This window comes from Harpia harpyja, chromosome 18 (assembly GCF_026419915.1).
Source record: "Harpia harpyja isolate bHarHar1 chromosome 18, bHarHar1 primary haplotype, whole genome shotgun sequence".
In the NCBI taxonomy this organism is placed as follows: domain Eukaryota; kingdom Metazoa; phylum Chordata; class Aves; order Accipitriformes; family Accipitridae; genus Harpia; species Harpia harpyja.
In genome coordinates, this window is record NC_068957.1 from 6,923,669 (window position 1) to 6,950,967 (window position 27,299).

Here is a 27,299-nt window from a genome sequence, read left to right on the forward strand (position 1 = left end):
TTTCCCTGCTTACAGAAAGCCAGGTGGATTTCTGTGCACTTGCCAGCTCAGAAGTTCAGCTCGGCAGGACGGGGAGCTAGCTCAGCAGTGCTGGGCTGTAAGCATTAACGTGGGTCTACAGTCAAACCTCAAGGGACGCATCTGACCTTTGAATAATTGAGCACTGCAGTGAAGAGGCTTCAGTAACTGAGCTCGCAGCATGAGAAGAAGAGCTGTTGGGGGTCAGGGAGGGAAACATTCCTCAATTTTTCATTAATGAGAAAACACAGATGAAAACTGTGCTTCAGAATACAAAGGAACAGACCTTTTTGCAGGGGAAGATGACGATGGCGGAGTGGGTTGGGGGTTGTTTAAAGGTATGGTTTATGGTGCCTGCGAGGCTGGTTTTTGCTGGTGTGGAAAAGTCATAAGTATGGTTGGGTCAAGGGGAAGTGGCTAGGGCTCAGTTTGATGCTAAGGAGGCTCGTTCCGAGGTGGTGTGGAAGAGGCATCTGCAGCCAACCTGGTTATCACAGAATCACAGAATGGTTTGGGTTGGAGGGGACCTTTCAAGGTCATCCAGTCCAACCCCCCTGCAACGAGCAGGGACATCTTCAACTACATCAGGTTGCTCAGAGCCCCGTCCAACCTGACCTTGAATGTTTCCAGGGATGGGGCATCCACCACCTCCCTGGGCAACCTGTGCCAGTGTTTCACCGCCCTCATCATAAAAAATTCTTCCTTAGATCTAGTCTGAATCTACCCTCTTTTACTTTAAAACCATTACCCCTTGTTCTATCGTAACAGGCCCTACTAAAAAGTCTGTCCCCATCTTTCTTATAAGCCCCCTGTAAGTACTTAAAGGCTGCAATAAGGTCTCCCCGGAGCCTTCTCTTCTCCAGGCTGAACAACCCCAACTCTCTCAGCCATTCCTCACAGGAGAGGTGTTCCAGCCCTCTGATCATTTTTGCGGCCCTTTACCCAGACGGATCTTGCATCACACAGCAGCTGCACAGGCTAATCTTACTTGGCTCAAGTCCCAGAGGCAGTGGCCCATATCAGACCTTTCCTCCTCCGGTGTAGACGGTCCCTCTGCCCTGGCTGTTAGCAGTAATTTCAGGTTCTCTTTTGTCATGCCTTTTGCCTATGGTATGATTATTTTTTTAAGTGAATAAACTGTTTCACTGCTTGTCACTTGCAAATGTATCAAAAGGACCGAATTACAGCTAATACTCTTGATATTTCTTGAACCACACACAGGGAAACGGAGGGTTTAGGTTTCCACTGCAATGTAATTATGCTTGGAACTAAACTAAACCTTTGCTTCAGAGGCCCTCGACGTACTTGTATCCTCTAAGAGAGGTAACACCGGTTTTCCAAATCACATAACTGAGGCATGGGGAGTTCAGAAGATTTGCATAATGTCAAACCTCAATGCAACAGCGAAGTGAAGATATAACCCAGGGGTCCAGACCCCCGTTTACTTTCTCTAATCAGTAGATTTCCCTCTCTCCCCTTGCACAACATTAAAAAAACATTGCTGCTTACATAAAGTATTTTGAAGTCAAATAGGCTACCAAGTATATAATAAGGCATGAGGACTGACTGCTCCAGAATAAGAAAACTTTTGCAAATCTAGCAATTACTTTGAAAAGGCTGGTTCATTTGAGAAGAATTATCTCACCAAACATTTTGCAAGAATGATATGTTATTCCAAGGAAATTCTGAGGTGTCTTTTAGAAATTACACTCGGCCATGGAACAAAAGGAGGCAATGGAAATATTCGCTTCTGCTCAGATATTTTTAATAAAGGAAAGCTTGTTAAAAATAAACTGTAAAGAAGATTTGGGCGGAATCACAAATCATCTCATTAGCATTTGGGGAAAAAAAAGCAAAGATGAAATATCAGCTTGTAAAGTCTTTTCTGCTAAGCCAATTTTCTCCCCCTTCCATCTGGTTTATCTGTATTCCAAAATTCTAATTTTCAAAGAAATTTCTAAAATGGCAATTCCGGACTGTTTTTGTTCTTACTAAACAAAGCAGTGTACACCCAATATAGAAATAAAAAGAGGAGTGCAATGAATTAGACTTTTTTTTTTTTTGTCTGACAGTTGATTTTTAAAGCCAAACCCTTCTTTTTAAAAAGAAAAAAGACATGGGTGATTCCACACCTGCATTGCTTCTTACCCTGAAAAGCAACCATGGGGCTAACTGAGTGTTTAGTCTCCGGTCAAACACAAACTGACACCAGTGATCCAACGAGGGCCACCATCATAGGATGAGACCTTTAACAGGAGGGCCACCCTCCCAGAACTTACAAGACTGACAAAGGACACATGGCAAATGCAAAAGCAGCGTATGAAGGGCAAACTGGAAATTCTGCTGTAGACAAGAATTTGAAATTTGCCCAATGCCACTTGTCAATATTTTGTGGACTCTGATTTGGAGAACAGCAGTAAAAAAGTGACACTTTCCTGCAATGGAACGATTAGAAAAGCAGACTATAAAAATGGCACTACAAAGAAATACCTAGAATTTTAAAGGTGGTATTCAAACAGATGATCTTTATTTTGCAGTTTATTAACTTTGAGCATAACTTTTTATAAAGAACATTAAAATGAAGGTTAAGAGAAACTTACCCCATAGACCAGTTCACCCACCATGCCATTCCATATCTTAGTCTCAGGGTCCCTAGCTCCATATTTCCCATCTCCAACAATTGACAGTTTGTATTTTATTCCAACATGTTTTGCTATTTCAGAAGCTAAGTCTACACAATATCCTTCATATCTCTCATTCCCTTCTAGTTGTTCATGGTTTTTCTTATACATTACATATGGTGATTCCTTTGAAACAAAAGTAAAGATCAAAAGTCTATGAATGTAAAATACAGCTTTAGAACATACAAAATGAGAGCTCTTATTATCCTTTATATTACTGGCAAGTATTTACAATGTTTCCTGTTTTGGTACCGAAATTAGAAAGACAGACTTTTGCAGTTAAAAAATCCTTGGCTGATCCTACAGCCACACATACTATTGATTTTATTCCTAGTATGGACCCATTGAAGACAACAGGACTATTCCACTTCAACAAAGTTACACTTTTGTTTGCAGCATTAGGCCTGATTAGACAGTCAAATAGCATCACTGTAGTAATAATTCAGGTTTTAGTGTTTAAAGAACTGACATACCCAACACCTGTACCATCAAAATCATTTCCTAAGGCCCCAGTGACCTAAAACGGGGCTCTGATGGGAGATATTTTCCAAGCAGCCTAAGGGAAGCTAGGCTAAAATCCTCAGCAGCAATTTTTGTCACTAAATTCCCTTAGCCTTCTTGGAAAATTCTAGCTGAAGTGCTGATTATATCTCGCTAAATCCATAGGAGTATAAAATACAATGCTTCAGGAAATAGCATAAAATTTGCTCATGCTTAGTAGAACTGTAACAAGCATAAAAGTCACAAACAATACTGTACAGAGCACATCTGCTAGAGGCATTGGGACTGACACAGGTGCTGCTGTTTATGAGACACAAGAAGAGCTTTACTCCTTTGGAATTGCATGGGCATAGGTCGCTTTTCACCCAGTGCTACAGCAGTTCCAGTTCTCTACAGGCTTCATTGTGCCACCCTTACTCAGTCCACAGGGGTTGAGTTTACAGGAGCTGTACCTGAGTGAGGGGTGCAAGATTTGACCCTACAGCAGGAAGGCCAGATCCCGCAGTCATTTACATACATGCATAATAACTTCACTTATGCGAGGCGTTTGATTGAGTTCAAGTGTCTGAGAAGCAGCAAAGCGCAGTGTTGAGCTCAGTGAGCTCCTCCTGTGAGTAAACTTATTGATACCTACAGAAGTTTGCAGGGTCAAGCCCTCAGTACATCTCGGGAAGATACTGAACTTTTCAGTCACTTGAAGTCACATAGTATTCAACATTTGCCTCCTGGCAAGGTGTCTAACACACCTCAGGAGCCATGCACAACACAAACACACTAAGAACATAAAACTTACCAAGATGGTAGTGACTACTATAGTTCTGTTCTCCACAGACGAAGTGTCATTAGAGGGCAGTTGATCTAATGCTGGCACAAATCTTTCATATTCATTCCAATAACCAGCCTATAAAAATGGAGGTTGTTACCTCATTACATACGTTTACAAGGTGCCTGAACTTGTAACAGGAACTGTCAAAATGTATGGCTTCATAACTTACTCATGCAACATTTTTGCCATTAAAGGACTATATTAGCTTTAATTTAATGTCCTTAAAGAAACAATGTTCTCAAGCCCACGTGCAAATAAATACAAGCCAAATCTAAGTGAAAATACATATTAAATTCTCCCTATCTAAATTCGTATCATCATCGTGCCTGTGGACTAAGTTCCCACATATCCACAGCGTAAGAATACACTATAGACAAGAAAATAAACTGCACAGCACTCTGAGTAAAATTCTTTGATTTTGTAATTTTTATCTATATTCTGTTGCAGTTCGGACAGTGAATACAGTCCCTGCAGACATGCCTGAGCGAGCTTTACAGTAGATACACAGACATCGTTATCAATGCAGGCACAATAGCATTATCTTTGGTACGGGATACAAAACCCTCTGTGAGCATGAGGTGAGTATTTGTCAGCTGCCTTGTGCTGACCTTCATGGTGCTGTGGCTACACTGCTATGCTACTACACTAGTTTTTGTATTCCTGCACAACACAGAAGTAAACATTTTTGTCTGCACTGCAAGCCTAGCTGAATGGCTGGGCCAGGTCCAGAGGTATTTTGTTATCAAATATGTGCAGAAGAGTTTAAGGAGTCTCAACGGTGACTAAGCAGGTTGGGTACCTATCGCCAGGTGAAATCGGGGATTTATGTGCCTTGGCCACACAGACTCTTCTCTCGATACTCCTGAGACCCTGTCTACATAATTATTTTTGAAAATCTGCCCTAAATTTGTTTTATAATAGGGATCCAGGCAACTATCCCACTTAGGATCTATACTTTATTTAGGAGACAAGAGAACGAGTAGCAAATCCTAATTAAAACCAAACTTATTTTCTGTTAATTTCAGAAGGTTTCTAAAATACACTGGCTCCAGCTTCACTATGGCTCCGAGGGCTGTTATGGAGAGGAAGGGAAAGATGGAGAGGAATTAGGAGATAGAGCTGAGCACAGGACCATGGCAGCAGGTGTTATGCTCGGCAGTGGAAAAGCTCCAGAAGGGTTTTAAGGGAAAAAGTGGGGTCTGAAGTTGACAGGAAAACCAATGAAGATATTAAGCAGGGCGAGTGGTTTGGTCCAGGAACAGAATAAAACAAGGTTCCTGAGATAGGGAAGACAGCAAGAAGGTGGGGTTTCCTCAGGGCCCTGTTATTACAGTACCTGTGTGGTATTTTTGAGTTTCATTAGTTTGCTGGAGTAAATATTTGTGAAGATGTGAAAACTGGATGCATGTCTTGACACTTACCTTCCGTGATCCAGCGGCTTTCATTTCATACACATCAATTGTGTAATTTGTTCTCCGCCCATAGGTGTCGAACTGGATGTTCCCTGTCATTCCTTGAACTTGCACCTTAAGGGAATAAACAGAAAAAACATTTTAATAAAAGATTGACTTTATTCTTCCCTGCGTTACATTTTGCAGGAACACACCAGCTCTAGCACAATTTCTGTCTATATAACAGACTTGTAGCACTTTTGACACAGCCAGTTATATTCTTCATAACAAAACCAATCCCAATTCTCTCAGTTTCAGCTGTACATATTCTTTGTTAGCTAGTACTCAGCTGGTGACTCACTACCGCAGTGAGCTGCATTTAAGTATAAGTGAAATTAGCCCTGCCTGTATGTTAAATGTAAGAAAGACTGATTCTACCGTGCTGAGTCACGCTGGGTTCACTGATACAGCATGGAGTATCAGTGAGGCCCATGCAACAATTCAGTGCCATTAAACCCCTCACAATATGGCACAGAGTGATTTGCGATATGGACCAAAATCCCGTATCATTGCTCATTCCGGGATGTGCTTTATTTTAAGATCAGTCCCAGTGTAGGAGAAAGGAATGAATGTCTTCTCTGAATGAGCCCAGACAATTATCTCTACTGCTTACGGAGTTTTGGTCTCAATCTGGATGGATGGGTGTATAGATGGTAAGTCATTATCATTACCTACTCACATGAATCATCTTCAGGGGAAGTATAAAGTACTTCGTTTCAAAGAAAAAATCTTTCTTACTTCCCTGCATGAAACGGTGAGATATTTCCATTTATCACTTATCAACACTGACAAGCTGTCATCTCAGGCAGAAGGGGTAACAGTCTGAAACTTCAGTAGGGGTAAATTAGCTTTAATATTTAGCAAAATGCAGTAGAAGTTACAGGAATAGGTGATGGAAGACTAGTCAATGGGAAACTGTTCAGGGCTGGTGACTGATCCGCTATTTATGGTTTAGAGGTGGTGCAATCAAACTTGTTATGGTCGACAAGGCTACATAAACCAGCCAAAATTCCTTGGACCCCCAATTATCCAGTGAGCCAAATTCAGACTGACATATAAGGAGTGTGACTTTTTTATCAGTAAGTGGATTTGAATGTTTCTTAAAATAGTTTATACCATTTCAGGGGTCTGGAAGAACATGTGAGTTATTCCTGTCTCCAGAAAGCTGGAGAGGTGAATGGGACTTTGAAAGCCAAATTTGCCCCTAAGAGGTTTTATCAACTGTGGACTGAGCGAAAGTATTTGTAGGGTAGTTGACATGTAACTTGCAGTCAGATGTGAGTTGCTGTGCCTGCTTTTGGCACTTGCTGGCAGCCGTCTGGTTACCTTAGCACAGCAGTGACTGTACTTCGCAGCAGAGCTTGTTAAGCTGGCTTCATCCTGATGCATATTGAGACACGAGTGTTGTGCACTTGACACCTTTTGACTTCAAATTTAATTTGTTTCTATCTTTGGTGGGAAAACTCAGCACTTTTCAAAATCTGGCTGCACCGAGGCAGGAAGACTCACCAGGACTCAGAATGCTTCTGGTAGCAGCATGCGGAGGCAATCACAAATGGAGTCACGATTTATAACTGCCCAGAGCTGTTCAGGTAAACTGTCTGCCACTGATCTGCTGTCTTAGAATCAGCTTTAGAAATACAGACATGCACAGTTTTCAAGGCTGTAGGGAAGCAGACTCAGGTAATGCCTATTTCCCTTTTGCCAGCAGGATGACTACAGTGTGGCACCGAACCTTCTGCTGGCACAGGATATTTCATGGATGTCTTGGAAAAAATATTCTTATCTGAGTTGTTGCTACAGAGTGGAGAGGAAACACTGTTAAATCAAAGTTTTCTTCCTGAAGCAAAGATTCAAGATCATTGTCTGAATAGAGGGAGAGAGCGTGATGGACAGGATGGGGTCTGGAAGGCAGTGTCGGATGATCTTGGTTAGCACTCGTTGGAGGTGTATGTAAACCTCCCTTAGATGACTTCGAACACCTAAAACAATACAAGGCAACTGGCTGAAAGCCAAACTTCTGCATTTTTTGCCAGTCGTCAGTTTGGCTTTGTTTGTCTTATGAATTACATTCTTTAAATAAATTCCCCTGAATAAGGGAGTGTCTTGTAGCTGTGTTGGTTTTCTTTGTTGACATTAATACCTCATATCTCATTCAGAGGAGTTTTATGTTTTGCTTGTAATTAAGTTCAAATGGACAGTACGAATTCTTTAACTATTGTGAAGGTTGAATTTAATTAACTTCTCTTCAAAAGCGTGTAATGCTACATTAGTAAATGTGCAGTTAGGGTGTTTGCTAGGAAGTGACATAATGGCATAAAAAGAGCTCTGGCAATGTGAGACTGAACGCTCTCTCTGACTCTTAAGAATGATATAATCTGATTATAACTTTCTATAACTCCTTATAACCTTCTGATATAATCTTTACAATTTGGTAATTGAGAAAAAGCAGTAATTAAGCTAAGTGTATGAAGTCTGACCTAGGATTTGTTTATACCTAACATGGGCTTAATTCTGATCTCACTCAGTCCAGTTCTATGCCTGCATTAATAGAATCAGCTCTAACAGGTTTGTTTTAGAGTTATATGAGACCGATCAAAAGCAGACCGTATTCTTGTCTCTTGTATCTACAATGTTATCCAATTTTCCCTGTTGTCACTTGCTTTAACACACATAGCAGTTTAAAAAGAGTTAAAAATCAACAAAATTAGAGACATAAGTGAGGTAGGATCCCATGCAGTAACTAGTGTTAGGGATAAAAACAGGCCATGCAGAAGGTAATCAGGCTGAGCGCAAAGTTATGCCAGGAATCAGAACTGGTTTGAGGCTAAACTGTGTCAAGGTTCAGGCTGGTGCTGAAATCCGGCAGTATTGCTATGACTGACAACATTTTTTCCACTGCTTTAAACCAGTCTGAGTTGACTTTTTACTGGCAAATTATCAAAATTGTGTGTATGTGTTTAAGTTCATAAATACCCATATCCCTGCAAGATTTACAATACACATGCTGAGGACCCAGTCTAGTTCTGTTAGTCAGATTTGCAGCCTCAGCCTGACTTTAGAAACTCCTAATACATGTTCATTTGCAAAGTGGCTCATACTCACTCTCATGGGAAGCTTGGGTGCTACAGGAGAGTCAGATTGTAGGTGCTCTGGTGTGGACAAGCAGGCAGCTGCTGCACCAGGGCCAGAGGGATGTGATTTTGGCCAAGTTTTGAGAGCTAATTTGCTATGCCTTGCCCTCTATTGAATATATTTTAGCCATCCTTTGGAGTTTGTCATTAAGTTTGTTTTTTCTTTCTTTCTTTTTTTTCCTGAGGAGCTGCAGCTGCTTGTGTGAATACAGAAACTGTGTCTACACGGAGCAGGGCACAAGTTCAGTCCCAGCAGAATTGCTGCTGTTGTGGAATATACACATTCATTAGCTGGTATGTTTGCCCTTACCATTTTCAGCGCTCTTTCTATATCAATTCCTTGGCTCCATGGTACTGCAGGGTTAGCCAGGCAGTCTCCAGCACTACCTCTCCTGGACACATCCACACGCTGTCTTCGGAGGTAACGGAAAGCCTCTGCTATGACTAGGACTGCATCATGGGTCAGTGCAGACGTATACTAAAATTGATGCAAATAAAATATGGTGATAAACTGCAGTCTTAGAATTGCCCCAGGTTTATCAGGTCTAGTCCTTCTCTTTATTAAAATACTCTTAGAAGAATCATGCTTGAAAGTCCTTTTGCTTGCTCTCTGTCTTGCCGCAGATGCTTTATGTAGTTTAACAATTCCATTTATTTCAATTAACAAATTAAAAATATTTTCCTTTTGTATAGCATATAGCAGCAAAAAACCAAAACCAGCTTATAGTTGCATAAAGTTTAAATTTAATTGGAAGCTTGCTCATCTAAATGAGGTCACTACAAAAGTCTGCAATTCCATGCTGGCCCATACTGCTACCAATAGCAAAGAAGAGCTCATATTTGGTTTTTGCTTGGAGTATTCTTTTTCTTTCTAACAAGATTGCCGAGACAGACAGTTTTGAATTGAAGTTAGCATAAATCATTTCTGTTTGGACCACAATCATGATTACGTAGCATCTGTGGCAAGGAATAGATCAGATTACTTTTCTTAGAAGACAGCTATACAAGCAAGTAATCACAAAATGCACTTTAGGCATTACATCTCCTTGGTAATTGCCCATCTGCCTTCTCTTACTCCACAGTAAATCTGAGGAAGGTGGTAAGCTTTGTGTAGCAGCATCTCTTCAGCAAAAACCCCAGACTTGTTCATGTTGCCGTCAACTTCATCCATTGCTTGTCATATGTATCTGGTGATGTCCCCCAATGCTATAAATTTAGTATCACCTACAAAATATCATGGAGGTGTTTTTTTCACTTTTCTTCCACATTTATGTGTTTGTCTCAAAGTTCTTTCCTCCTAGAATGGCCCAGGCTTTGCATATGACATCACTGGTTTTCACTGGCATTACAGCATAACTATAATTTAGGGGTCTGTGCACAGGAGACCATTTCAACATGCACATACTTGGAGCAAGTGAATGTGCTCAGTGTGTAAGACCTGATTTCAAACCCCTTGTTAACTGAACCATTGTATTTCCGCAGTGTTTGTAAGAGAATGAAGAGAAGAAAAAAAGAATTTAAAGGGTATCTGCATGTACCAGTGCGCCTGCCCTTCTTTTGCCTGTCTGTGATACCGTAGAGCTCCTGGCTCCCAATGAACCTTACGCTGGAGTTAGTGCCAGAAAACATGCTGGCCATGCGTGAATTAGAAAGGCGAAAATCCAAGTTTCAACGGCACATTCAGCTGCTCTCTTTGTGGATAAGACTTACTAAATTCAGAAGAATCAATTCTATTCTGTAGGGCAGAATAGCACAATTGGTGGTCTGTATTTCTTAAAAATGTGTATTAGCTTATTGTAAGCTCTTCAGTTTGATATAAAGCCTTAGGAAATCTGCACAGAATGAGGCGTGTCTGCATGTGCAGATGGAGAGAATCATATCCGATAAAAAAGAGTGCAAAGGTAGGATTGTGAAGGTTACGCAGCAGCCATTCTTACTGAGTTTTAAACGACAGCAGTTTATAAACTCTTACTGTGTGTCGGGGGGGTGGTTCCTGCTCTGACTGTATCCAGGTACAGGTGCTCTTTTGATCCTGGCCACCTTTACCTCTTCCTGTGATGCTTTGCAGTGATCACCCTTGCCTCTTTTAGTAAGTTAACAAAGGTTATATGTCACATTCCACACAACAATATAGAATCAGAGAGTAATTTTAAGGCATTTGTTCTTGTATTAAAAAAATCTTGTAATAGCTGTCCAATCTAGCACTACATAAAACTTACACGCTGATAATTTTTTCAGCAGACTGCATCAATTGTCAGTAACCTTAATGCAGTCCCTTCCAAGTCATGCCAAGAGAGCTATCTAATTTTCTACTTTATTTGAATTCTACTTATAAATGCATGAGCATGCAAAGAAAAAAAAGAGAGAGAGAAGGGAAAGGCTGATAAAATACAGAATAAATTAAACATCAGGCCTTTAATCTCTAGGCAATTTTATTTCCTAATCAAAAATATTGTACATCAATTTTTTAAGTATGCTTTTTGTCTGATTGACAAATACTGTGCACATTTCTATAATGAGCAGTACATTTGTGGAAAGGTAATGTAATCTTTGTGTTTGTACCATATACTTAAGATTCTTTTTTAAGGATGGAGAATAATTTTTCCCTCGAGGTAAATTGCTTTCAAGTGGAACAAAATCTTCCCAGGTTAACTTTATATATTTTAGAGCTTTTAAGATTAGTATGATACTTATCTTCACTTCTGCATCACTGCTAGAAAACTTTCGAAAGCAGGCCTAGGTCCTAATCAACAGGGAACAATACACTAATCTGAGTTTTGTGGGCCTCTGTTCGCTTTTCTCTGCTTCCTCTGAAATGCCAGCAAGGCTGTGGGACGGTGTGGGCTTAAGGTAATTTTCCTTCCGCACAGAAATCACGTTCCCACGGGTGGAAAAGTATGCCTCCAAATGGCATTGGCGTTCTGGCAGCAGAAACTCGTAACTGGTTCCTATTCTGTCTGTAGTCCAACTCCAGTTCATTGGAGTAATTTTGAATTCCAAATCTGTTCATCAATTTGCATGTGTCCCTCCCAAATCAAGCAGGAAAGACATGAATTGTCTCCTCATGGCTGTGGTTCTTAGATAGGTCTGGCTTCCCTGAGACAGTCAGTATACACGATGTGGAGCACTGTACTCCCGGGAGTGACAGAATTTAAGGTCCTCTCAGCCACCACCAGTCCTAGGTTTTATTCAATTACGCGTATTGCTGAAAAAGAATAGGCCTCACCGAAAGAGGAAGAGAAAGAAGGAACGTGATAGGAATATTAATAACATGCAGTGGTCCTAGAAGATTTTATGACTTCCACCACTGGATTGGGTATCCTTGATGCACTTCTCAATTAGACATTGAATAGCATCACCCTCTACTATAGAGATGCTGAGGCAGAAAAAAATCTGGGGAAGATATTAACAGGTTGCGAGTCTCCTAATAACAGTAGCCTTTATTTCACCTAATCTATGACAGTTTCAGTGAACCTGGGACCTTCATTTAAAAAAATTTGGAAAATTTTATTGGTTGCAGATATAATATCCAGAGTGTTTAAGTAAAGGACAGTGGTGCAAAATGCAGGGTTAGATTATGAGGGCAACTGTCAGCAGTGACTGGGAGGTGGCAGTGGCTCCTCAGTGAATCCAGAGCTACTTTATTTTGCACATGAAATTCTCTATTAGCATTAAAATGGACTAGCAACCCACAGTTTGCATCTAAAAATCAACCTAACTAGCCCGCTCACCCACTCCAAGACTAACTCAAGAAGTTCAAGTTAAAAGTTTTTCATCCGCTGCACAATGACAGGATTTGCAAGACCAAGCCTTTGCCTCCGAGGAACTCCCACCCCAGTGGGCACTTGTGTCCAACTAACAGCCTCTGCCTCTTTCTGTCTTCTGGAAGGGCACTGAATGTTGCAACATACTCTCATCAGGGATCTGTATCATAGACATGCACACACCTGGGGTTAAAAAACCAGAAATAATTGTTAAAAGCAACTCATATAGTCTCCATCATTGTCAGGGTAAAATAAATACCTTTAACGGTGAGTTTTTGGCTTCTGGGAATTCCCTTTCATCGAGCCTCACCCAGCGTTGTAGAAACTGTTGAACCATTGGGTTTTCATTATTAACAATCTGGAATCCAGTAACGTTGGCACCTCCATGCATTACTCTCTCCAGAACAATGTCTGTGAAACCCTAGGAGGACACATGTAAAAAACAAGAGTCATTGCCATCCAAAGTCCCTTTTCTTTGGCTCAGTTTTACAAGCATAGCATAAATGAAACAGATTAGTTTTCCTCTTCTTAGCTGAGAATATTCTACCAAGGAGACAATTACTATCACAGCTGGGATTGTGACAGCAGCATAAAATAGAATTTAAAATATCTTCTTGTTCAGACCTTTGCGATAGAAAACAGCCCTGTTGTGTTGTGGCAATGTGGTATGTAATATTCACTGGTCAGAAAGAAAACAGTAGGGAAACTTGAAGTACTATTTCCTCTTCTCTTCTCATCATGGTGAAAACTGGTCAAAGACCTCCATCCCATTTGTACAGCAATTGTGCACAAAGGTTCAGCACTGGGAGCAGAAAACCACTTAACACCCGTATTGTTCTGTGGAGGCAAAGCGCACACTTTCTTGCTACTTAACATTTCACTTGCAAACAGAACGGTATGATTCTCTCCCACTCTGTTGTTATTTATACCTGAGGCAGTAAATTGGTGTCTTTTTGATTAGCATGACTTGATTGCAGTCATGTTTATCTGAATGTCAATGGTTACACATGCTAAAAGGTAATCCAGAATAAGAAGCCCTGTATTTCTATGCACACACTAATCAGTGAGATCATGACCGGTTCTTATAATGCAAAATGACACATCTTAAGTCACACAGTATTTATACTAAATAAGGATATTTTAAAAATTTGGTTTTTTCTGCTTTAATCACACCCAAACATGGATGCAGAGAATCTTCTACTAAGTGGGATAGCTAATTTGAAAGTGAGTTTTGGAAAAACATTTTTCCTCTCACGGTAGAAACAGAACCCAAAAATTAGTCTTGCTGCAGGATCAATTACAATATAACACTTTTTCTAAGGAACTCTAGCAGATGGTGTTTCAAAGGCATCATAAACATCCCTGAAAGTCGATTTTAGAATCCAGAGGAAGCTCCAATACAGATAAAAATGTACTGTCTTGTCCTGGTAGGTCAACACATACACAGGCACCACTCTACACTCTGAAATACAAAAGAACAGCTAAACAGCCTGGGTGGTTTACTTGATGGAATTGTTCTAATTTGCAGCTTTTTACCACTTATTTATACTCAAATATGCTACAATTATTTTTCCTGGAGTGCTTAAATTTCAAATATGTTACATAGAAGATTATGGTTATCAAGTGTCTTATTTATGAGGATACAAGCTAGTGGAAAACATATAATTAAATTATTATTTTAAAATCAGTAGAGGATATGAGCTGCTTAGACAAAAGAAAGACCATAATTGAGTACAAATGACTGTAACATACCAGTTCTAGTATTTACTGAAGTAATTTCTCATAAATCCAAGAACTCATCCATGCACTTCCTCTTTTGCTGATTAAAGTTGCCACAATCTGAACAGAATATATTACCCTGTAAAACTTAGCTACACTTCTAATGAAGAAAAGTTCTTACCAGGTTAGCTAGCATGTAGTGATAGCCTCTAGAATGTTTGCCGAGGATTACAACCTGTGTGAAGAAAAAAATTATGTATTATTCAGTTGTAAAAGGATGACTCTTAACTAGTGGAAAACAGCTGGAGCATGAACATTTTGGTAATCCTCTATGCCCAATCTATGGGCAGCAGGAGTATTACAGATCTGCGGCTTTACAGACACGATGCAGTCATTTGTGTTTTTAAAACACACAGGCAGAGTACAAAGCAGAGTAACTCACAAGGCTGACAAGACTCCGCTTGCAGAGATGACCTCGCCTGGCGAACTCACCCTTGCGATCACAGTGTCTCCCCCGCTGACCAGGTCAATGTTAGTTATCAGTTCAAGCATTTCTGCTCTGAAATGAGGTAACACTATATCTACCCACTCAGTAAACTCCTGTTTACTTTGTTCCTTGTTTGTGGAGCGTATGAGAGGTGGGTGACACAGCCCAGCCACTCACTATGTTTATTAAACTGTACCAGCACAGCAGGGCTCAGTAGGCTCCAGGTCGTACAGGGGGTGTCCTGCCATGAGAACTCTGGCCAAGCCTTGTCATACATGAATGCTTAAAGTTAAATTCCTAAAGTTATAAGCGGTGACCTTCATTGCCTTTTGACAGCTTTCAAAAGGCCTGAAAACTTGTTGCTTCCAGTGCATCTAAATGGCCACATCTGACCTTCCATCTTTAGCCAAAATTTATACCAAATGTGATGTTGCACGTTCCACTAAACCAACATCTCCTGCCCTTCCTGACCCCGCTTGGGCATCTCTCTGTACGAGTGGAGTCATTAAATGGAATCGCTAAGACACAAAAAAGCAGCAGGATGAACTGAGCAGCTGGATTCTGTAAGGGTAACGGGGAGGAGTGGAGGCACCACTGCTGGGCGAGCCTGAGTTCTGCCACCCTGTGTGCTCACCCCCACTCCAGTAGTACTGTGCTTTTGCAGAAAGGAGGAAAACCACAGTTCCCATGTCTATGCAGCTGGCTGCCAGCTCACCAGCAATACCCCTTGTGCAAGATTATGCCACTGCATTTAGCACTACTCTCTTGCCTAGAGATTATAATCTCAGTAACATCCATCCACTCCCACAGCTATCAGGTGGAACAATGTCCAGCAGTAAGAATTTAATTAATGATTGTGGTGATTACCTGTGTGTCAGGGCAGAATCAAACTTAGCCAGACTTGCTGGGTTAAACTAAGAGAAGTTAAAAATAGCAAACATAATGCTGGCGATACACCACAGCTGTATCGCTGACTATACCCTACGAGCAGCTCAAGTGAAGAGATGATGCTTTTTGATGGAGAACCATATGAAAATCTATATATACTATACTAGCGTACTTCTCCATGGTCACAGATAAACACTCCAAATGTCATACTCTAAAAGACATCTTTTCAACATGACCACTTACGTCTTTGCTAAAAACAGATGACATTTGAGTCATTTACTTTAGATATACTGCTGAGCCTGTTGAAGTTCTTGATTAAATTATTAAGTTCCCAATTGCCTCTTTGGGTTGTCTTGTCCTTAATAGATGCCATTTCTTTTAAATTCACATTTAATTCTGTAGGAATTTGCATACTTCCAGCAGTCTGAAAATAAATTGCTGTTCAGGTCCTCTTGAGAACTGTATGTACACTCTGTTGGTAAAAAGCATCTGCTTTCCTACACTCACATTTGTTTTCTATGGAAATGTGCAGGCTTCCTTCAGATCATCTGGTGCGCATGCTATTTGCATACTGAATTCTCTGTATGTTTTAACTTCACCTTAAAGGCAGCGATTTACTTTTAAAAGGTTAGAGACAAAGAACTTATTTAACAACACCACTCCTTCTTGTCGTTTTAACCTTAATAACAAATAAGAAAGCTTTTACATTTCTATCCAGAAATGTGTTTATTAAAGAGAAAAATACCACGACAGATGAAGTCAGAGGCTGCAAGAAAAACATACACAGAGCTGCTACAGGCATCAGGAGCAATACTGCAAATAGGAAATGTAGGACTTATTAGCATAGATCAGACTCAACTTCCATCTCATCTGTTGTCATGCCTCCAAAATGACCAGAAATAATTCTGTTTAGTCCCTTAGAGAGGTCCAACATACTACAGTCAAGCTTTAATTCATAAAGCATATTTCCGAAGTGACCTGCCAGTATTTCTACTCACACAATCAACCATGTTAGTTCATAATTATTTAACTGGATCTTAACAATGTTTTTAAAATTCACTACACATGCTGTCCTAAATCTTAACAAGCACAACTCTCCTCCTCCCTCACTTTCCACCCTCTATCAACTGCCCAGCATCTTGAACGGAGCTGCTGGATTAGTGAGCCCAGCAGAAACAATCACAGACATCGGTGTTACTCTTAGGGGAGCAAAGGGATGGATAAAGCTTTTTTATGAAGAAGGAAAACAGGAGTATAACAAATAAATCTCATCAACTGCTTATATATTGTGAAGCTTATATAGAAAGTGGGATATTGAATAGTGGTGGTGAATAGAAAGCCAGGATTACAGGACAAGGATTTCACAGAGCTACATGTCTTTGGTAAGTTTCACTTCCGAGACTTAATATTGCTTTCACCTTGACTGAAAGAAAAGCTTATAAGATTTTATACTGAACAAAGGAGGAGGGGAAAAAAAATGGCTGGAAACTATCATGAATAATTCAGACTTCTGATCCCACATAATTCTTGCCTTGTAGATAAAAAAAGATCATAATGTCAGGTTTGATACTGAATCAAATAAAGTTTGTATTTTTAATTAACTCTTCGGATATTTCCAATGAATTAAGAGAAAATCTAGAGGGAACATAATTAAAATGTATCTGGGTTTAAAAGAAAAGTAAAATCTGCTGGCCAGCACCAGGCTTACTGGAAGTACAGACCTATATGCCAGATTCGAGAAATCAAGTCAGCATTGCCAATTTTAGTTTTTCATTTGCCTGGGGAAGTTATTTTTTGAATGAAAGCATAAAGACAACTTGGTTTCCACTGCATCAGTCATCATGATAATAAATAGGCAACTACAAATTTTTTTGCCTTAGCTTTTACATTTTTCTTACAGTTTTGGAAGATAGCATTATAGAGATTAACTGGCTAGTATTAAATTGGTATGGAGCATCATGATATTTCTAAAGCAGTAATGATGATTCTCTCATGATGTAGCTCAAAGGCTACACAACACCTAAGAGGAAGGGCAGTGAAGAGGAAGCAAAATAACTTCAACACTAACCTCACAATTACTCAATTACCTTTTGACTTATTCCCTACTCAAATTACAACCACGGCTAGTTCCTGGTCTAGAACACGGATCTGGGATTTTTGGCCATGAAAATTAAATGTTGGAGTTAAAGGGGGAAGGGAACATTACAAGGAGACTGGTGAACTCTTAGATGAAAGTCAAGGCAGGGAAGCCATTTTAAACAGTAGTGACTGAGAAAGATCCGGGGGTTTTGCTGGAGTATTTCTCCAAGGACTTGACGAGGAACTAGAATGGTAAGAACAGAGTGTATAGGTAAACAGTAATAACAGACCGGAGGCAAGGAAAGAATGGGCTAAAAAAAGACAAGACTCTGTGGGCTCAAGAGAAATCAAGCAGTGGAAGAATAGTGCAAGTTTGGTAGGTGGGACTGAGCAGTCATATTTTGTCTTTTAAAAATATCAATGGTTTGTCTCCGATTCATAAAAGGGAAAGAGAATTTTTCTTTTACGGATGGAGGAAGACACAAAACAGGTGAGGCTGGCAGGGACCTGCAGAGATTGTCTATTCCAACCCCCTAGCTCAAAGCAGGGGCAGCTAGAGCAGGCTGCTGAGGACGGTGTCCAGTCAGGTTTTGAATATCCCCAAAGACAGAGATTCCACAAGCTCTTTGGGCAGCCAGTTTCAGTGTCTGGCCACTCTCACAGTAAAAATTATTTTCTTATGTTTAAACAGAATCTCCTGCATTTCAGTTTGTGCCCTTGCCTCTTGTCTTGTCACTGGGCATCGCTGAGACTCTGAAACTCAGTGAGACTCTCCGAGAAGAGTCTGGCTCCATCTTCTTCATTCCTTCCCATCAGGCACTTGCAGACATTGTTAATATTCCCCCTGAGCGTTCTCTTCTCCAGGCTACGCAACCCAAGTTCTCTCAGCCTTTCCTTGTATGTCAGATGCTCCAGTCCCTTAATCGTCGTAGGGGCCCTTCACTGGACATGCTCCAGGACATCCACGTCTCTCCTACCCTCGTCAGCCCAGAACTGTACACGGCACTTCAGATGCTGCCTCACCAGTGCTGAGCAGAGGGGAAGGATCACCTCTATTGACCTGCCGACCGTGCCAATCCTATGCAGCCCAGGATGCTGTTGGCCGCCTTTGCCGTGAGAGTGCAGTGCTGGCTTCTGCTCAACTTGTCTGCCAGGACCCCAAGATCCTTCTCTGCAGAGCTGCTTTCCAGCCAGGAATCCTCTACCCGGTCTGTCCTGGTGCATGGGGTTATTCTTCCCCAGGTGCAGGGCTTTGCACTTCCCTTCGTTGAACTTCTTGAGGTTCCTCTCTGGCCACTTCACCAGCCTGTCAAAGCATTGCAGCACAGCCACCTGGTGTATCAAACGCTCCTCCTAATTTGGTATCATCTGCAAACTTGCTGAGAGTGCACTCCATTCCATAACCTTCAGATCATTAATAGAGAGGTTAAACAGTATTAGCTCCAGTACCCTTAGGGTACTCCAAATAGTAACTAGCCTCCAGCTGGCCTTTGTGTTGCTGATCACAACCCTCCAAGCCCAGCAGTTCAGTCACTTTTAAATCCACCTTACTGCCTCTGTGGGCTTTGATTTTAGAGAGTCATTGCAAAACACAAGCTAAGAGGATAAGCTTGCACTTTTACCTAGAGAAGTAGCTATCACAATTTTGGCAGCTGTGAAAAGAAAACTACCATGTCCAATTAATACCTGTTTGGAGCTCATCTTCCCTTCATTTGAATCCATTGCCATCTGGTCAGTTTAGCCTGTTTAATCAAAGTTATTTATCATCCTTTATTTACAAATGAAAAAAGAAAGAAAAAAATTAGATCACAAGAGTACAGACTACCTCATCTACAGCTCAAATCCCTGATATTTTATGAGTCTATTAGATCTTTCCATAACATAAAATACTGATGCTGACAGGCAGTATTGCCACAAAGAAGGTCTAAAGATTTTTACTGTGCTTTTCATACCTGACAAGTGGCAGAAATATGCCACTTAACTGGAATGACAGGCAGAGATCTGACCTGCTGTAATGTGTCTTTCCATTTCGACCATATCTGGGAACAATGAGGCAGTTTAACTCTAGAACTCTTCTCTCCCAGGTTTTAAAAAGACAGCAAGAAAAATGAGATTTCCTATAAGCTCAGAGTAAAAAAGGATTTTGTTGTCTTTGCTTAGTTTATCATGCATTAATTTGGGTTCCACTTTTGCAAAAAGCCCGCATTTAACTTCAAGCATTTCTACTGATTTTTAAGTATACTTGTAAGTTTCTGAGGACAGGAGAGCTTAGCTACCTCCAGCTGAGCAGTAATGTGCCTTTACACCTTGCTATAGAAATACAATTATGACACCTTTGCCTTCAAAGTAGTGTGCAAATACCAGAAGTGATGGCACGATTCTTCCTTTTCAGCAGCAAACAAGCACAACAGAGAAACGGACTCAGGTCTAAAAAAATTTCAACAGCATCGTCAGGATCAGCTATCAGTGTTGACTGCACTTCGTGGGAACAGCACGGATATCAAGCACAGCAACAACTGTCTGGTGAGACTAAATTGTTGTGGAGCACACTTTTCTCTCCTGGGTATCAGGTCAGGTGTTTTCTAGTCTCTATCCCTATTGATAGCATTTCTGTTCTGAGGACGCGAGTTACTTAAAGCTTATCCCAGACCTGAGCAGCTCCTACCTGATACTGGATTGAACGACTGAAAACTTGTGCCCTGTGATGCAGCACCCTACTGGACCAGTGGCACTGGCTAATTTGGTTTTCAGGACACACTTAAGAAAGGAGAGGAACAGAGTATCAGGGTGACAAGCCAATTCGTTCAATAAAAGCTGAAGTCAAGGCCCACAAAGTTCTTGTCGGTGCATTAGCACGGATGTTCAGCTTATCTTGAGTGGCATCTCTGCTCTGTTTCTACCACTCGAGGAAAGGAGAAACTGAAGAAGCCCTTCAGCTGGAAAAGAGAGTCCTCTCCCTGGCCTCCCTCCCGCTTCTGTAGGCCCTCGCTGCGGCGGGGGAGCCGCCGGTGGGGCTTGCAGCCACGGCACTTCAGTTCTCTGGGGTCACTGCGCTGTTAACAGCAACGTACTTACCTTCTACAGGGTTACCGTGTGAGCAGAGGCGCAATAGGATTTGACAGCCATACGTAATCATTCCTCGCTATGTTTACTTCGTACAGGTCACCCCTTGTCATGTAAATTTTCCAGATAGGAGTAGGATAAATAGGAGAACAGAAAATAAAAGCGCTCCTGAAATGTGAACAGGATTTTCCTCATCTAATCAGATGCCACAGTAAAAATACGATCCCTTATAACCTCAGTAGATCCATTCTTCCGTAAGTTTGTAGAGCCCACTCCCGTTTCCCAATTTACAAACATGCTCCTGCAGAAAGAGCGAGTTCCCTTTGAGGATTGTTAACACTAGACAAGGTTCAATCTTCCCTCAGTAAATTCACAAAAAATTGCTTTTTTGGTGTCATGATTTTGTCTCTTTCTATCATACCACCACCCCCAGCACCAATACATGACGTTCCAAAGGAAGCGCAGTCCTGCGGTGGCAAAAGATATGTCACAGCTAGTGCTGGTCTGTCACAGCTAAAGAGGTGATACTTGTCCTGCCTTTAATTCCACGGAAATAAAGCCATTTCCACGTTTGGTAGAAGCGGCTTTCCTCACACAAAGGGTCAAAACCTCATGACTGTAATTGCAGTGCAAACCAGGGAAGGAGATTTATTTCTTCACTTAGTATTAATGGGATGGGAATCTGGCTACCAGGGGTTGTGATGCTGTAAAATATGCAGTAAACAATGATTTCATTTATATGAAGAATGAGTACTATATTAAATTTGAGTTAAATATTAAATGAAGAACATATTAAATATTAAGATGAAGATTCCACACACGTATTATTTGTTACAGATAAAAATAACTGCATATATAGTTGAGATTAATTCATCCACCATTTCAGAGGCATCATGTCCTTTAGGGAATTTCGCAAATCCATACACAGTCCCAGTTGCTGGATTTTGTATTTTTGTGCAGTACATGGACCTAAGAATTCTCCTTCCATGCAACTCTGCCACCTTATACATTTGTGACTACACCTCATAACCCAAATCCTACTTTCCTCTATAGCACCATATCAAGATCATTTGTTTGGGCTTATAAAACATTCTTCAAACAGCTTGTGGCTCTTCTGCAATGTATCTCTCATGGGAGATAATCTCCTAGAGAACAGGAATCTCCTAGAAGAAGGGGACAGAAATGCACATATTGGAAACAGGGATCTGAGATGCCTCTGAAGTATTTTATTAAAGTTTTCCCCCTCTGGCCCCCTTCTTGTGCCCTTCTCTCCCTTGCCTCTCTCCTTGATGATAGTCACATCAAGAGTGAAATTTTACTTTTAGGCCATCTCCAGATAGATGATGGTTGTGCATGTTAGTCCTTGGAGGGTAATTAAATGCAACATCTGAAAGCTGTATTGTACTCCGTTCTCCCTCCATATGGCTAAACTTTCTTTTCCCATAACTAATCTGACATTGCTGATTGAAGATTGTGTAGTGGAATATGCATTTAATTTGTGCATAAAAGGTTACATTAGAAATTACTTAGGAAAAATATTACAACTGCAACGTAGGTTCTGAGGGCATGATACTTTCTCCTAATTTCTTTCAGTGTGATGACAAAGTTTTCTGTGAATTTTCTGTGCCCTGAAACAATTTTCCTAAATTCATTTTCCTTGGTGTGACTTAGCAATATTGTCAGATTAACTAATCTGTTGGCACGGTTATTGTTAAAGGACATATTCTACTGCAAAACATCAGACCCTGGAGGACACTGAGATGAAGAGTTTTATGATCCCTGGTAACTGACATTCATAATCACAATTATTTACTCTGTAAGCCGAAGAAAATTCATTAAATAAACTTTTCTTTCTATCAAAATCTCTTCTTTGTTTAGACAGATGAGAACAGTGTTATATCTCTCAGGACTGCATCTCTCTTCACAAGTCATGTCCTTCAATACAAAGACCTTCATATCAAAATCCATCAAAACTTAAGCTACCCTTCATCACTTGAAGCTATTTCACTAAAACCAAGATCAGATATAGGGGGCTGTTACAATCATAACAAAAATTCTTTGTAGCGTATGAAAGGGATACTCAAAATTGCCAAGACCTTTGCCCCTTATTTTGCCAAGACATTCCCAAGAGAAGATACTTGTTCCCAGAGAGCTTCCTTGAAGAGATATGTTGTAGAAATTTTTAATTAGTGAATTCTTCAGCTTCTTGAGTGAGATTAATAAAGTAAAAATCCAGTTGTGTTCTAGAGGAATTTTTGCAGTTGTTTTCACGGGAAGTAAATGACTTAATTAAATATGTTACTCTGCAGCAGTGATTTTCACACATAGATCATTTTAGGAAGGAGGTAATACTTTAATTGTCTACACAGTTCTAGTATATTCTTTGAGAAATATCCTCCCTTGAAAAATATTCATAGTGGAGTGATTTTACATCCAAGGTAATTTCACAGAGGTTCCAGTGCTTTCTCAAGCCTCTGTGAAATCTTAAGTTCAAAACTCACCTGAAATTTCACATAGAGGCTTCAGATCTCACAGAAAACAACCAAAACCCAAATGTGTACAGGAGGTTTCAAATCACAATAAGCTTTCTGTGCTGAGTGCCAGAATTGCTTTAATTTGACACTGACAAACCACGCTATGGTACTGTCCTCATTGGTTTCATCTTCTAGATCTGCTGGTTCAGTGTTCCCACCTTATGGGAAAGATCGTCACTGTATTCTGTCTTCCTACTGCTTCTGATAAATTCTGAAATATTCATCTATCTTGCTTCTCACCCCATCAAGGGTGTCACGGATGAGCGACAGTCAAGGCCCTGTGGAAATAAATCTTCTGCTGCTTAAGCCTCAGTTCACCACCTCTGAGAAGCGACATGAGGTTTTGCTAACCTGAGAGGGAACGGGTACTGCTGCTATCTCTGCTCTGATACTCCAGAGAGCCCAAACGAACAGGAATTTATGTTAAATGCTCAGACGGGTAAGCTTTTCAGTAACCATCACATGCTTTTCACTGACACACAACCATGTTTTCAAAAGAAACCAGTACTTCTTAGTCAATTCTTAGCTCAGAAATGTGCACCTGGGTGTACTGCTGGAGTTGATTGCCTTTCCCTAGCAACATTCATGATTAAATTTCCTTCAATCTGCAATGCAACCAGCTCCTATCCCATGTAACATGGTCCCATCACAATGACATCCTCATTCCCAACTTCACATACGCTCTCTTTACTTATGCTACCTCCTTGCTTCTCGGCAGTTGTGGATGCTCTCATTGTAGACCTACAAGTCCACATCAGGTATGTCAAAATCAGCACTACCAAAACTAACTTCCAGACTAGCATCCTTCACTAAATTTCACAACGCCTAACATCACTTTCACAAAGACTGTTAATAATAGTAATCTTACATTTATTCTTAGTTTTCCAAACCTTCTGCAGGAATCACAAATGCTTCAGCACTCTCATACAGTTTGAAGGCATATCCACATCATTAACAAGCAGTTCTTTAGTGACCTTTGCATCGTGCGCCTAATCCCTGTGACACCAGAGATGATATCTAACTGTCCTTTTTGGCTTTCAATACTGTGAAACTGTATGTTGAACATTCTTAAGAGTACACTCTTGCAATCACAGACAAACATAAACAATGCTCATTTCTTCTTCTCATATCCCACAGGGTAAATGAAACTCCTTCAGTCTTAGCTGCTCAAAATATAAAAGGATGTATATCCGTTAGGGGAAGAGAGGAAGAAATTAGGTAAACTGAGGCACGCGGTTTTCATTTTAAAAATACATAAATTTCCCATTTTCTCCACGCCTCCCATCAGCATGTCAGAGTAAAATCTCAGTATTATTTCCTGGAATTGAACAAGAGTCCTTGGAAACAGAATTCTGCTTATACAAACCATTACTGCATGTCAGGATCACTTCAAACTATTATTTGGATATAACCCAGAAGTGTCGCAGTAATTCAGTCCCAATGCTCACATGAGAATCTTTTGGAAGGGGTTTTGTACTGCAGAGCGCTGCCTTCAAGTAGACCAAAAAATACTGAATAGTAGCCATTCTTTTTTTTTCTTCCTTTTGAGCACTTCCTTTCCTTTTTAAATGCCCTATGAAATTAAGGAAAAAACCCCAAACGTCAGTGCAACCTCCTCTAGGAAAAACAAGGTTACTTTTTCTTACATTTTTTATTATAAATGGAATTTTACTGTGACTAGAATTGCATTCAATTTGCTCTTTTCAATGCTCTGAAGGAGTCTGAAAGGTTTATTCTGGTTCACTATAAACAGCACACTGCAATATTCCCTGTATAACTTGGTGCATAAACCATGAACTGAAAGAGATTACGAAGAGTTAATTTATTTTTACTAGACTTAGCCTATGCAGCAGGGGAGGCCATTTTACTTATATGAGGTAATAAAGTTACAGCAATATTTTTCTTTTCTGATTCTTTACATGCATTCTCCCAGGACAGAAGATACTCAGGGTGTATTTAAGGGTCTATGTATATTGTTGATAATTTTATTCATCACACGTTTTGGAAGAATGAGCTTCCAGTAGTTCATACACCATTATACCTACACATGCACACCCATGGTGTGACACAAATAAATTTAATTTAGCAACATGGGCTTTCTTTAAGCCTGGGAACATTAACCTCCTCTAAAATTGTTATGCTGTTTTCCATCTTACTGGTTGAATACTGTGGGATGAGTTTGGATTTGAGGTTTAATTGATGATGTATAGGGCCCGATTCTTTGTAAATTTAGCCCAGGCTGCCCCTGGTAGCTTTAATCTGCTCCACGGAAGCCAGTGGAATTGCACTGGTATGAAGGTGGGATAAGAGACAGGAATCACATATGAATGTATTATTAGAAGCAGCGAGTGATTTGCACTGGGATGGTACTTCCCCATCTTACGGCCTGATCCAAACCCATCTGTAGCCCAGAGCAAATGCACCGTAGCTCTGGATCACACCTAGAGACCTCATATTTAGGGACTTCCCTCTGCAAGGCTGTAGCTATCAGCTGCTAGTGTCTAATGTACCACACCGCCAGCATCTGGGCTAAACAAGCCAAGTGGGGTGGTCCCCACTCCAAAAATCTTGCTATTTAAACTGTAGCGTAACAACGCTTCACAAAATGCACTTGGGAACACCTTGGTGCACGAGGGGCCCTGAAAAGCACCAGTGGTTCTCTTCCTCCCCCAGATACGATTCATATCGCACTGAAGCCATTAATCCTGCCATAGTCAGCTGTGAAAAAGACATACGCTCTTGGGCGGCTTTTCTTTTACTGAGTTAGGACTTCTTCCCTTGTAAATGGACTTCTGAGAGACCAGAACTATCACGCTGTCTCTGGTGATGTACAACGCCTGTTTGCACAGTGGTATTGTGCTATTACTATTCATTTTGATAGTGTGTTTCCTTCCTCTCCCTGCAGTTGGTTCATCTGAATTGTCGCCAAGATGGTTGCCTTGGAAACTAATTAAGGAAAGCCTTTGGTTAGAAGCAGAGTTTCAAGCATTAAACTATTTGAGAGACAGATGCAGAAATTAAGGTAATGTCTGCTAAGATGAAAGGGTTTATCCTTTATAAGGAGAAGAAAGAACCACATTAAATGCTAGGACTGTAACAAAGCAACTTCTATACAACACTGATTTTAAAAACCTGGAAGAGATGTGCGAGTGAGGGATTTTAAAATCAGCCAGGGCTTATAAGAGGTGACAAAGATTCCCAGAGCTATTAGGGATGGGGAGACGGACAAATGCAGTGGGACAAAAAACTCAGGAGATCACATGTTGAGCAAATTCTAGCCAGCTCTCCCTTTCCCTCAAATACTCTGTATCTTTAAAAGACTTCTTGTGAACATTGTTTTTGAAAAATACCAGTACAGCTAAAGAAAGACCAAATCCTCTCCCCACAGTCCAGGTATGGCATGAGAAGCATCAGTGTGTACATTTGCTTCCAAAGTACATCAAATGCAGGAGTGAGAGGCTACAGCAAATGGCCCTCAGGCTCAACTTTTCTACTGAGGCTGTCAACAAGGGTAACAATTAGTGCCAGCTGCAGAAGCAGCTCATATGATGTGGACACAGGCTAAATAATGAGTGGGACCCTCAGAGGGCTTTCTAAGGGCAAACACACACGCACAAATTCTGTGCACCGAAAAGCTGCAAAGAAAGGCGCGCTACGCGGCAAACGGTGCTTTTACAGCTACCTATTAACTGAAGTTCAAAGCAAATACAATCTCTCTATGAGCACAATGGTATCAATTTAAATATTGTCTCCAGGATAACGTTCAGGATAGGCTGACTCTACACTTGCAGCAGCATAACTGAGAAAAGATTTTGGTTCTCTGTACATTTAATGGCAATGCAAAGGTTGCCATATAAATATGCCTGTAACTGCATAAAAGCATACTACCAATGTTGTGGTAAAAATATGCAAAACACCAAAAGCAGATGCATGTGTGTGCATTGGTGTGTGCATTTATATCCCATGAATTATCACAAAACATAAAATGAGTAATTGCCACCATCACAGAAAAATAAAAACTCTAATGGTGACTTCAGGTTCATATGCCTCTGGCAAAAGAAACCGGAGCTGCTTGGCAGTGGTCTTCTACATACAGCAGCTTGCACATTTACGGTGAGACATTTTGTATTAATTATTAGTGTTACTGATCAGAT

The 27,299-nt window shown here is 40.6% G+C and overlaps 1 protein-coding gene across 5 annotated transcripts in view; it reads right to left on the reverse strand.

Moving 5' to 3' along the window:
• Positions 1-27,299, reverse strand: part of GRIA3 (glutamate ionotropic receptor AMPA type subunit 3) — a 156,263-nt gene that overhangs the window by 54,077 nt on the left and 74,887 nt on the right. For 4 of the 5 annotated variants that reach the window (XR_008239069.1, XM_052813322.1, XM_052813321.1 and 1 more), the window contains exons 5-10: positions 14,276-14,329; positions 12,635-12,796; positions 8,922-9,089; positions 5,448-5,552; positions 3,994-4,101; positions 2,619-2,825 (exon numbers count right to left, since the gene is read on the reverse strand). Coding sequence is in view for 4 of the 5 variants with exons in the window: in XM_052813322.1 (XP_052669282.1) it covers positions 2,619-2,825; positions 3,994-4,101; positions 5,448-5,552; positions 8,922-9,089; positions 12,635-12,796; positions 14,276-14,329 (804 nt within the window). In the remaining variant the exon portion in view is untranslated. The remainder of the gene's footprint in view (positions 1-2,618; positions 2,826-3,993; positions 4,102-5,447; positions 5,553-8,921; positions 9,090-12,634; positions 12,797-14,275; positions 14,330-27,299) is intronic. The other variant, XM_052813323.1, reaches the window with a different exon arrangement.